General features: G+C 43.3%; 1 protein-coding gene across 2 annotated transcripts in view; it reads left to right on the top strand.

The window, feature by feature from the left end:
• HMGN3 (high mobility group nucleosomal binding domain 3) overlaps positions 1 to 13632 on the top strand; it is a 51052-nt gene that overhangs the window by 20263 nt on the left and 17157 nt on the right. For both annotated transcript variants that reach the window (XM_084826959.1, XM_084826960.1), the window contains exon 2: positions 2205 to 2255. In XM_084826959.1, the coding sequence (XP_084683085.1) occupies positions 2205 to 2255 (51 nt within the window). The remainder of the gene's footprint in view (positions 1 to 2204; positions 2256 to 13632) is intronic.

Genomic DNA, 13632 nt, shown 5'->3' with positions numbered 1-13632 from the left:
CTTATGATAATGAGACTGTAGCCCTATGCATGCTTAGTTGGACTAAATGCTACTCAACTCTGGGATTTACTTCTGAGCAAGCATCTGTAAAGCAGGCTACATCTGTCTCATTTCATGGCTTCACTAATAAGATATGTTGTTTGCTTTCATTATTGCAGGCTTGCTCAGGTTGAGTAATCAAGCAATGAGAAATCAACGGGTGTACATGCATGTGTCTAAGCTGCCTCCTTCTCCCTTCTCAAAATGCTTCTATTGATTACTTTTTTCTCATTATTTCTCTCTTCAGTTCCATTTTATAGAGACTTGTAAAATAAACTGAAATACTGTACCTATGTAATGGAATGGTTGTTCTACTTAAAAGCTGACGCTGATTCTTCTTCTGATGACATTTTACTTCTAATTTGTATTATATTTTTTCGATGGCAAAAGCATTTCAGGGTCTGCAGCATATCAGTTTAAAAGAATGATGTGCTCACTTTCTAGTATTGTGGCTTCTAACAGAAAGCTAATTGAATTCACTTTGTTCAAACATTGGCGTCTCTGTAGCAGAAAACTGTAAACTAGGTGTAAGTCAGTCCCTGTCTAAAGCAGTTTGCCATGGGATTACTTGTGTTGGGGGAGTAGTGGTGACATGATTGCCTAGCTAAGTTAGGTGCAGGATGAATTTGAAAAATAATTTCCTTGACTTATTTTGGCTTGTTCATCTTTTCTGCCTTGTGAATCTCTTAATTAATAGTGAAATCTGTGGTGGGGGGAAGAGAAGCATTCTGTCCCAGGGGTTTCTACATCCTTCTTAGGTTAAGTCTCAAGACTCCTCTTCATACCTTTCTCTTACCAACTGCTAACTGTTTCACACAACCACCCCCTTAAGTGCCTATGAATGCCCCTTGCTAATCAGCTGGAAACTGTCACCGAGGTTTGCAGGCTATGAGGAAGCCACTCTAGCATCTCTGTAATCTGTAAAAAGCCTGATTCTTGCTGTCCTGAAAGGCTAGTAGAGATGAGGTTTCAGTAATGGGACTATGGACTGGGAACTCTGCACTGCCTTTAAGATGTGAAGGCAGTCTTGTAAATCTTCCATTTTGTTTAAACTGATGTTCTGCTTCTGTCATGTGAACAAGGGAGTTACATATTTAGCCTGTGTATTTCTTGTCTGAATGCTTATCTGGTATTGAGTGAAGTCTAAACACATTTTCCAATCTCACTTCCCTACCCCACTCCAGTGCTGGACAATACAATTGATGTACTGGGCTACCAGTAAAGGATTTAACAGGCATTTTTATTGTATCTGTTTGTTGTTAAATCTAACTAGAAAAATGCTGAAAGCATTCAAAATAATGTGTTGTTTTATTAAGCAATTTACAAGGGTACTTTTAATTAGAAATTGAAAGCCAACTTCAGAGACATTTTAAAATTAGCAATGTCAAGCTATCCCTGATGAAAATGTGTATATTAGAAACTGTGTAAGCTGTGACTGTAATGTTATGCCATGCAGTCAAGGTTACATTACACTTTTCTCTTGGAAGTTACCAATAAAGGTTATTTTGCAGTTTAAAAAATAGTTTATAAAACTGTTTCAAAAGTCATTAATAAAAATAGCCCCAGAAAAACTCTTAGAAGCATTGGAAATCAGTATAGGATACGAGGAATTTCACTGGCCTGGTTTGCTTGCAAAGGTAACTAAGTGTTCTTTTCTTTTTAAAACTCTGGGTTACTGTGAGTGAGCCAGCATGCTAATGCATGTGGCTCAATCACTCCCACTTAGATATTCCTGCCAGCAGCTTGTCTCTCCCTTGACAAGCTCTTGACTCTGGCTTTTCTATCCCCTGACAAGCTAAAGTCATAACCCAGAGTTTGTTCTTGAGTTACAACTCTGGCTTGTCAAGGGAGAGACAAACCAGGGTTCAGGATTTGGAGTAATGTTAACCAAGCCTGGGACTCTATGTTTAGCTTGTTTAGTCGTATGTACTGTCAGGAGGAACCAAGTGGGAGTATTGCTGCATGCAGTATCACACTGGCTCGCTCACTATAACCCCCAGCATTTAAAAAAAGAACAACACCTGGGTTACCGTTGTGCACAAAATGGGCCACTGCCTGTTTTAGAGGGATAGTTTTTGGTTTCTAATTTTTGTCCAATGTGTCTTGATTGTCTGCCTTAAGTAGAGTGCAATATAACTAATTTAACTGTATCATTTCCTTCCTAGTCTCCAGAGGGTGCTGAAGGCAAGGATGCAGCAAAACTAACAAAGCAAGAGGCAAGTGTGACTCCTTCCTTCGCTTTCCACCAATTCTTTCTGTGATTGATTGATTGATTGATTGATTGCATTTATACCCCACCTTTTTTCCTCTTGCAAGGAACCCAAGGCGGCTTACATTATCCTCCTCCTCTCCATTTTATCCTCACAACAACAACCCTGTGAGGTGGGTTGGGCTGAGAGTGTGTGACTGGCCCAAAGTCACCCAGTGAGCTTCCGTGGCTGAGTGGGCACTAGAACCCGGATCTCCCAGCTCCTAGTCCAACACTCTTGCCACTACACTACACTGGCTCTCTTGGCTAAGTATTAGCGCTCAAGTAGGTTACCTCATCTCTGGCTAAAGTCTTAAGGTTTCTACTAGTACACTGAACTAATGGTACATCTATCATGGGTGGGTCAGGTTCATAATGTTTTGTGTACTCTGTCAAATCTCTCTCACAGTCAAGGGAAAAAAAAACATGCCTGTGATCCAATACATAATGTAAGATAAACAGATTTACATAGATTCTTATTGGAGTGGTTTGTTCGTAACCCAATGTCCTCCGCAGTGTGAACAGGTTCCCAGTGGCTGCTCAGTTGTCCCAAATGATCACACGACCGTCAAGAAAGTCTATGGTGACTACAGTGTCGCCCGCAGTAGTGGATGCTGTAGCTGGCAGACTCTATGGTCATGGCCTGGAGGTCCTCCAGAGCCTGTTTTAACCACCAGAGAGCCTGACAGAGGACATAAGTCTCCCTGGAGCCCCTTAACCCTTTTGCAGGGGCGGTTACCCATTGTCAGGGTGGAAACTGAGCCCATAGAGCCCCAGAGCAGTTCTGATTCTGAGGAAGAACAGCAATCCATGGGAGAGGAGCTCGCTCATCTCTCACAAGCACAGCAGCTGGCAGAGATTCCTCCTGCCAGCATTCCTGAGAGAGATGGTGACCCTGGCAGTGAGAGAGCGCTGGAGGGGGGCTTGCTGGACGCTCGGCGCAGATGCAGGGAGCGGCGACAGATGGAGGGCGCCGAAAGGAGGCGCTCCGCTCGTTTGGCGCTAAAACAGCGGTCACGTCCCGGGGACCCAAGGGTAAGAGGGAGGATCTCTCCATAGCCCATAAGTGCAGAGTCCTCCCGTGGTTCCCCTTCAAACAGGGACCAACTGCTTTACCTGGAGCTTAGGCTACTCTGCTATCTATCCCCAGTGCAGTTCCTTACTTAGTTGCTAGCGATTAGTATCTGTAAGAGTCATAAAGTAATAAAGGAATAAAGCCTTGGAAAGAATCCTCGTTGTCTGTGTCCTAAGTTGGCTATTGGAGGGGACTGCAAGAGGCAGCTAGGGCGCTCCTGACACCCATGGTGGTTTAATAACCACACAGAATGTGGTTTTCTCTCCCAGCCACATGACACACTAAGATACTGTGTGTCAGGGTTGGATCGGAGCCCATAGAGCCCCAAAGCAGTTCTGATTCTGAGGAGGAGATAGAAACCGTGGGAGAGGAACCCGCACACTGTTCAGAGGTGCCGCCAGAGGGAGAGCCCCCCCTGTCACATTCCTGAGAGTGGTAGAGACCCTGGCAGGCGGGAGGGACAACTGGAGCTTCAGGATGCTAGGCGCCGGCGCAGGGACAAGTGGAAGATTGAGGGTGCCGAGAGGAGGCGCTCAGCCCACTTGGTGTGATGTCAGCAGCTGCACCCTGATGCCCCACAGGAAAGGGGTGGACTTTCGCCTCCTAGCCCTTAAGTTCAGAGGCTTCCCGCCTTTTCCCTCAAAACGGACACCAACTGATTCACTAAGGCTAGAAACCCCTCATAGGTAGCTCTCTTAAGTTTCCCTCATTAGGCTCAGGCAATTAGCATCTGTAAGAGTTATTAGGTTGAATGGAAATAAAGCCTTAGAAACGAGCCATATAGTCTGCGTGTTGATTCTGGCTACTTGAGGATTTCAGAAGGCAGCAAGGGCGCTCCTGACACTGTGGTTACCAGAAATTCCCCAAGCACCATGGCTTAGTGTTACGTGTAAACAGGGCCATTTTCTCTGACCTTTACAAAAACCCTCTAACCTGGTCAGTGTTATTATCTCCATATTCAAAATGGGTGGCTGGGAGTGAGGCTGAGAGATTGCAGCTTGCTTAAGGTGCATCTTGAATGGATGGCAGAAGTAAGATTTGACTTCTTGGTCCAAAGGTTAGTATCTTAGCTACAACACTACAGGTCCTTGTAATTATGCAATGAGGTAATTGGTTCAACATTTCAAACACTCAAAAGAGCATTATGTGAATACTAAGACCTTGATCCAGGCCATCTCAGGTCGCAGTGCTCATGTACAGAGGGTTCCCCATTACAGAACTTTGCTTTCCCCCCTGCCCATGGTGCATGGAAATTCAGCACATCAGGCCATTCTGGGGATGGGGGTATTTACATGCCTCCCATTCCCTGTAACACCCTGTGTCTGGTGCCTCCAGATGTGTCCATGTCTGCATGCCACAGGATAGGGGAGAAACAAGGCTGTTTTTCCCTGTACAATTCCCTCAGTGCACAGGAACTGTCATTAACGGTGGACTGGCTCAAGTGTTAAAATGATTAGTGTTATACCAATTTTCACACTCACATGGTTCAATAGTAGCTTCATGGAAAAGACACTACCCTAGTCAAGCCTAGCAGTTGCCAGTATAAGGTGCTGTTATTTTAATTCCTTTTTGAAACCACTGCTTCCCTCTTTTAAATCTGAAGATATGTACACATGCACTATGAGAGTTGAAATGCTCTTATCTCAAAGGGCATGTCTGCTCCGCTAATGAACTCGTTTCCATCTGGCACAGTATTGGTTCACTCCATTGGTCTGCTGCTGAGACAGCATGAATGCAGAAGTCTGCTCCTTAGAATTGGAATGGGATCCTCTAGAGCAGCTCAAATCAGATTCTACTTTTTGTCATAATCTTAGGGCGTAAAAAACCCTCTTGACATGAACAGTCTTATTTCACATTTTCTTGTGTGTGTGTTTTTTTTTAAAGTATTGTCTTCCTGGAGAGTACAGCTGACGCATTAGCACAGATCAAAAGGGGTTGGGTGAAATAGCTACATGATGAAAGTTTATAATGGTTCCACTTTCTATTAGATTTTAGAAACATAAAATTACAGGTGCAATTGATTTTAAGGGAAATGGCCCAAGCTCCACCTTTAAATAAAGAAAGTGACAAAGATGACAATCCCAAAATTAAAGATGTGAAGGCCTGGGGGAAAAAAAAGGGAAAATGCGGGTGAAAATGTTTTTTCCCCGTTTTTTCCCTGAGGACTGTTTTTTTTTCTTTTTCTGAACAATTCGAAAAATTGAACAGCTTTGGATTATGAAATATTTTCTTTTAGAATTTAAGACAAAGTATTTATATATTGTTACCCAGTCTTTACTCCCCCAAAATGATTTCTAAAAATATGTAATAAGAACATTTTATAGAAAGACTAGAGGTGTAAAATGTCTGGAAATAATGAAGCCATAGGGGAAAATATTTTTAATCCTCTCTGTAAGTTTCCCAGCATAGTTAGTCTTTCATTCCTTACTAAAATTATTGATCTAAGGTATATTTTCTTGATAGACATTTATGCTCAGTTTCCCAACATGTGAGCAGAGTCATCACTGTGCATTCTTGACAGTAAATGTGCATTCTTGACAGCTTGGGTTTTGTTCTATAAAGTCCTGTGTTTCTGATGCTGTAGCCGTCATTTAATGTCATTCTAATCCATTCAGACAACAATTACAACTGTACTGAGTTTACTTTTAAAAGTTTTAAAATATAATGATAACTTTATGAGCTAAACTCATACTAAGTCATATATAAAATAACTTTAGGAACAAAAAGACTGCTTTATGTTCCTAAAGCAGCCCTCCCCAACCTGGTGCCCTCCAGATGTTTTGGACCCAGCATTTGTGACCGTTGGCCATGCTTCCTGAGGCTGATGGGAGCTGATGTCCAAAATATCTGGAGGGCACTAGGTTGGGGAAGGCTGTCTTAAAGCAAAAAAGTGACTTTAGATATGTAAAGAGCGCTAAAAAAAATAAGTATTGCTTATTTTTCCATTTTTCTAAAATTTCCCATCCCCCCCCCCCCCCACGGTTCTTTTCCACCCAGCACACACTGCAGCTCACTGTGGGACACCATGATTATGTGAACCGGGTCAGTATTTCTGTACAGAAGACATTTTGCAGCAGGGCCTATGTAACATTAAGTGACCTTGTACCTATAAAAGTATAGGTATAGGTATCACACTCTGGGAGAGAGCGAAAGACAGGAAGGCCTGGCGTGCTATGGTCCATGGGGTCACGAAGAGTCAGACACGACTTAACGCCTGAACAACACCTATAAAAGTGCCCATCTATTGCCAGTGTAGATGATGGTAGGTAAGTGTAGGGATTGGTATTCAACTCTGTAGGGATATGTATAAGAAGCAGCATAGAGACCTGGGAAAGCCATGAGTATTTGCATGTGCCCATGGTGTAATAAGCGCCCACAGTGACGTATGTGAAGCAGTTGCACACTCTGATGATCCGTGTAGTCTTTCTCCCTTTCTCTTGAGGCAGAAGAGTCATGTGAATCACCCCGAATATGGCTATATTATATGTTACGTTGTATGTATTGCAGGCGCAAAGAAGCTTTCACACTTCCCCAGCTCCCTTCTGGGGAGGCTGCTTTGATAAGTCTAGCAACCTGGCCAGAACGTACAGAGGTTCCTTCCTGATCACGTAGTAACTGTTCAGTTCAAATATTTTTGGGGAAAGGAGTACTATTTCCAGCTCATAGGACATTCATTCAGCTTACTTGAGTCCCAACATATCCCATTCTATAAACTAAGAACCGCTTGGGGGACCCATTTCTTCAGTCAGACAGACACATTCAGATCCTCCCACAATACTTTGCTGTGGGAACAGTCCAGCAGGCAATGTCCCATGCAAGGCCCATTGAACTGGTCACGCTCTTGTGCATCTCCCATTTGTTTCATTGGGGCTTGTTGCTAGATTGAGCCTTATGCTGTGTTTCAGTGAAATCCATTTTATGGGAGGAGATGTTTATGTCTCGAGCGAAAGTTACCTTGAAGAGAATTTGATATCACCCTTGAAATTAAAATTTGTCTCATGGTACAGTGGACATTTTCGCTAGCATTTACCTTATGCATGATAAGGGAATGTGTCCAGATCAGATGTACATATGAATGCCTTTATTTTCAAAAAGGTGCCAAAAGACCAGTTTTTCTTTACAAAATCAAGTGTCTAGGATAATTAAGAATTAATTTCCCTTCATTTGAAGCACTTTAGATGGCATATTTGAAATTAAAAAACTTTAATGTTAATTGTGGGAAATTAGAAATGTAAACATTTTTGAAACATGTGATGGCAACTGGCTTAAAGATTAGTGTGTGTGTGTGTGAGAGAGAGAGAGAGAGAGAGATGGCTTTGTGGAAGAAAAGGTTTTTTGAAACAAGTTGTTTAGTCGTTCAGTCGTGTCCGACTCTTCGTGACCCCATGGACCATAGCACGCCAGGCCTTCCTGTCCTGCGCTCTCTCCCAGAGCATGCTGAAGTTCATATTCATTGCCTCGGTGATGCTATCTAGCCATCTCATCCTCTGCCGTCCCCTTCTCCTTTTGCCTTCCGTCTTTCCCAGCATCAGAGTCTTTTCCAGAGAGTTTTCTCTTCGCATTACGTGGCCAAAATATTGGAGCTTCAGCTTCAGTATCTGTCCTTCCAATGAGCACTCAGGGTTGATTTCCTTTAGGATGGACTGATTTGACCTCCTTGCAGTCCAGGGGACTCATAAGAGTCTTCTCCAGCACCACAGTTCAAAAGCATCAATTCTTCGTCGCTCAGCCTTCCTTATAGTCCAGCTCTCACAGCCATACATTACTACTGGGAAAACCATAGCTTTGATTAGACGGACCTTTGTTGGCAAGGTGATGTCTCTGCTTCTTACTATGCTGTCTAGGTTTGCCATAGCTTTCCTCCCAAGGAGCAAGCGTCTTTTAATTTCATGGCTACAGTCACCGTCTGCGGTGATCTTGGAGCCCAAGAAAGTAAAATCTGTCACTGCTTCCATTTCTTCCCCTTCTATATGCCAGGAAGTGATAGGGCCAGATGCCATGATCTTAGTTTTTTTAATGTTGAGTTTCAAACTAGCTTTTGCACTCTCCTCTTTCACCCTCAACAAGAGGCTCTTTAGATCCTCTTCGCTTTCTGCCATTAGGGTGGTATCGTCTGCATATCGGAGGTTGTTGATAATTCTCCCAGCAATCTTAATTCCGACCTCTGATTCATCTAACCCGGCATGTCTCATGATGTACTCTGCATATAAGTTAAATAAGCAGGGCCACAATATGCAGCCTTGTCGTACTCCTTTCCCAATTTTGAACCAATCGGTTGTTCCATGTCTGGTTCTGACTGTTGCTTCTTGACCCTCGTACAGGTTTCTCAGGAGACAGGTAAGGTGGTCTGGTACTCCCATCACTTTAAGAATTTGCCAGAGTTTGTTGTGATGCACACAATCAAAGGCTTTAGCGTAGTCAATGAAGCAGAAATAGACGTTTTTCTGGAATTCTCTTGCTTTCTCCATGATGCAGCGAATGTTGACGATTTGATCTCTAGTTCCTCTGCCTCTTCGAAACCCAGCTTGTACTTCCGGTAGTTCTCGATTCGCATACTGCTGAAGCCTAGCTTGTAGTATTTTGAGCATAACCTTGCTGGCATTTGAAATGAGCGCAATTGTGCGGTAGTTTGAACACTCTTTGGCATTGCCCTTCTTTGGAATTGGAATGTAAACTGACCTTTTCCAGTCTTGCGGCCATTGTTGAGTGTTCCAAATTTGTTGGCATATTGAATGCAGCACTTTAACAGCATCATCTTTTAGGATTTTAAATAGCTCATCTGGAATACTGTCATCTCCTCTAGCTTTGTTGTTACTAATGCTTCCTAAGGCCCACTTGACTTCACTCTCAAGGATGTCCGGCTCAAGTTCAGTGACCGCACTATCATGGCTATCAGCGACATTAAGATCTTTCCTATATAGTTCTTCTGTGTATTCTTTCCACCTCTTCTTAATCTCATCTGCTTCTGTTAGGTCCCTGCCTTCTTTGTCCTTTATCATGCCCATCTTTGCACAAAACGTTCCCTTGAGATCTCCAATTTTCTTGAAGAGATCTCTAGTCTTTCCCATTCTGTTGTTTTCCTCGATTTCTTTGCATTGTTCGTTTAAGAAGGCCTTCTTGTCTCTCCTTGCTATTCTCTGGAACTCTGCATTCAGTTGGATATATCTTCCCCTTTCTCCCTTGCTTTTCGCTTCCCTTCTTTCCTCAGCTACTTGTAAAACCGCGTCAGACAGCCACTTGGCTTTCTTGCATTTCTTTTTCTTTGGGATGGATTTCGTTGCTGCCTCCTGAACAATGTTGCGGACCTCCGTCCATAGTTCCTCAGGCACTCTGCCTATCAGGTCTAATCCCTGAACTCTATTCCTCACCTCCACTGTATATTCATAAGGGATATGATTTAGGTCATACCTGAATGGTTTAGTGGTTTTCCCTACGTTCTTCAATTTAAGCTGAAATTTTGCAAGAAGCAGCTCATGATCTGAGCCACAGTCAGCTCCAGGTCTTGTTTTTACTGACTGTATGGAGCTTCTCCATCTTTGGCTGCAAAGTACATAATCAATCTGATTTCGATATTGACCATCTGGTGATGTCCATGTGTAGAGTCGCCTCTTGTGCTGATGGAAAAGAGTGTTTGCTATGATGAGCGTGTTCTCTTGGCAAAACTCTATTAGCTTTTGTCCTGCTTCATTTTGTACACCAAGGCCATGCCTGCCTGTTATCCCGGTGATTTCTTGACTTCCTACTTTAGCATTCCAATCCCCTATGATGAAGAGGACATCTTTTTTTGGTGTTAGTTCTAGAAGGTGTTGTAGGTCTTCATAGAACCGATCAACCTCAGCTTCTTCGGCATCAGTGGTTGGGGCATAGACTTGAATTACTGTGATGTTGAATAGTTTGTCTTGGATTCGTACTGAGATCATTCTATCATTTTTAAGATTGTACCCCAGTACTGCTTTTCCCACCCTTTTGTTGACTATGAGTGCTACTCCATTTCTTCTAAGGGATTCTTGCCCACAATAGTAGATATGATGGTCACCTGAATTAAATTCGCCCATGCCTGTCCATTTTAGTTCGCTGATTCCCAAGATGTCAATGTTCAATCTTGCCATCTCATGTTTGACCACCTCCAGCTTACCTTGATTCATTGATCTGACATTCCAGGTTCCTAAACAATATTGTTCTTTACAGCATCGGATTTTCTTTTCACCACCAGACGCATCCACAGCTGAGTGTCCTTTCGGCTTTGGCCCAGCTGCTTCACTCTTTTTGGCGCTACTTGGAAATACCCTCTGCTCTTCCCCAGTAGTATATTGGACACCTTCCGACCTGAGGGGCTCATCTTCCGGCGTCATCTCTTTTAGCCTTGTGATACGTTGCATGGGGTTTTCTTGGCAAGAATACTGGAGTGGGTTGCCATTTCCTTCTCCAGTGGACCACATTTTGTCAGAACTCTCTGCCATGACCTGTCCGTCTTGGGTTGCCCTGCACGGCATAGCTTATGGCTTCACTGAGTTACGCAAGCCCCTTCGCCACAAGAAGGCAGTGATCCATGAAGGGGTTTGAAACAAGTAATGGTTAGCAATAGCTGCTGAATGAAATGGTAATCTCTTTGGAAATAGGACTAATTACTTCAGCCTGACACTGGCATACTGCACTAGAGCTTCTGTGAACATAGGCTCTCCTGTTAACTACAATGGAGGTTTATTTCTGTCATATAAAAATATTGCACATAGAGCTGGCCCCTTCCCTGAAGTCCATTGATTGGCTCCAGGGGTGTTCTTGTATGAGCGGAAGGGCCCTTACACTTGCAGAATGACTCTTCTGTTTCCAGAATAGCTTTTTTTTCTGACATAGCACAAGATCCTCGCACAAGAAGAGAGAACTGCAATTCAGAGGTGCCCTTCCTTTTGTACAAGGGATTGAAAAATATATTGCACAGCATTGCACAATGTCTTCTACTAGCTCTTGTACAACAGTTCATAGAACGGCACCTCTGACAGAATTTCTTCTGCATGTGTACCTCTGGACCCAATTCCTTGTGTGTAACCCTACAAGAGATAGCTAGATTAAGGTGTTTCAACAGAAAAAATGCAGTTTATAAAGCAATCCTATATTCGCTTATCTCCAAGGAGAGGGAAGTGATATGCTACTGCTATGCTGATGGAACAGCCACCATAACCAATGCGTGCTCAGCCTGGGTAGGGGGGAAAACACATCTTAAATATTAGCCTTTGTAAGCCACTCTGGGAGCCTTTTTCAGCTGAAGAATGGGGTAAAAATCCTCTAAATAAATAAATTAAAAGAAAGAAAGAAAATAAAAAAATGATGTAAAAACAATATATACCCACAGCATTCCTTGAAACACTGCCATAATTCACCAGTCAGAATTGACAGTGCTGTCAGAACTGACAACATTGATCACACCTCAGATAAGGAAGAGCACCTCAGTCATAGTAATAGGTGTGTTCCTCTGTATATCTGTCAAGGAGGTGGAGGCATGGCATATCTGGCAGACTGCTGATGTAATAGGACTTCTACCAAAACCTGTTTTTTTAACTTTATAAGCTCAATCACTTCTACTAAAACAAAATGACTGAGATAAATGTTAAAATGTCCTCTGCTGAAGAGGTTATTCTAATAATGCAAATTAAAAAGTAAATCCACCCCCCACCCCACCCCCGGTTGTATCCAGGGCGGTGTTCCCACAAGATCACTTACACAAGGGAATTCCTTGCCCCCTCCTTCCCACTGCAGACTCTGAAAAGCATCTCCTGAAGGTCAAGGGACAATCATTATTTACAAGCCAGTTCCTCTCTTCTTGCATATTACAAAATAAATAAATAAAAGAAAATGATCAGATGATCAGTTTGCAATATCACTGAGGAAATTATAGCATTACATTTAAAAAATATATTAAGACTTCAAGTCACTAACAGTTGAATGCTACAAATCCTAATGCTTCAAGTCACTAGCAGTCAGATCCTAGCAAAAATGTGCTTAGGATAGTGCATGTGACCTCGTGCACTAGGAAAAGGTGGTGAAACAAAGCACTGTGCACAAGAAGCAGTAGAGGCTTGTGCAAATTTCAGAAGTACGGTTGTAGAAGAAGAAACTACACAATTCAGAGTGGTCGAAGGAAGATCTGTAGTAGAGTGGTAGAGCTTATAACACATGGCAGAAATGAACCCCCAAGTTCAGCTCATGATAATGCCCCTTAGAAGGATGTTGGGCAGCAAGGCTGGCAGGGGCTGCTGTCTCAGATCCTGGAGATGGATAGTAGTAAGGTGGATCTGGGCATTAGCAGGCAGATAATACTTCACTGCTGAAAATAAGTTGCATTCTTAGCAAATCAGCCTTCTTTCAAGTCAAGAATCCTTTTTGGAACAGCTGAATACCATAAAGTGGAGGGAAGGCTACCTTTTTGGGCTGTGGGCACATTTGACAATTTGAGAAACTGTTTATTTATTTATTTATTTATTTATTTATTTATTAAATTCATTAATCGCCCATCACGATTAATAATGCTCTAGGCACTGCACAACAATAAAAACAGTTTCTGCAATAAAATTCAACATTAAAAACATCACATTTCTAAAATTACCCTAGCCCATCCCAAATGCCTGCCTGAACAACCATGTTTTTAATGCATGGCGGAAGTTCATTAAAGAGGGGACATGGTGGAGTTCCCTAGGGAGGGAGTTCCACAGAGTGGGGGCCACCACAGAGAAGGCCCTCTCCTTCGTCCTCACCAGCCTAGCTGTCCTGCCTGGTGGGACAGAGAGAAGGCCATCCGAGGCTGATCTTGTTGAGTGGCATATCTGGTGTTGCTGGAGGCACTCCTTGAGGTAGGCTGGGCCGGAACCATATAGGGTTTTAAAGGTCAAAACCAACACCTTGAATTTGGCCTGGAAAACAGCTGGTAGCCAGTGCAGCTCCTTCAGCACTGGAGTGATGTGATCTCGCTGGCTGCCTTTAATCAGGCGAGCTGCCGTGTTCTGTACCAGCTGCAGCTTCTGAACCGTCTTCAAGGGTAACCCCACGTAGAGCGCATTACAGTAGTCTAAACGAGAGGAGACCAGGGCATGTACTACCAATGGGAGCAGATGGTCAGGAAGGAAGGAGTGCAGATGGAGTTGGTACAGCACTGTCTGGCTCACAGCTGACACCTGAGCCTCCATGGACAGCTGGGAGTCTAAGATGACCCCCAAGCTGCGGACCTGGTCTTTCAAGGGTAACCGTACCCCGTTCAACACCAGGTCAACATCCCCCA

Source organism: Heloderma suspectum, chromosome 1 (assembly GCF_057233095.1).
Source record: "Heloderma suspectum isolate Gila_16-S chromosome 1, 16-S_ref, whole genome shotgun sequence".
Lineage (NCBI taxonomy): Eukaryota > Metazoa > Chordata > Lepidosauria > Squamata > Helodermatidae > Heloderma > Heloderma suspectum.
The sequence above is the reverse complement of the archived record's forward strand: the minus strand, read 5'-3'. Positions and strand labels throughout refer to the sequence as shown.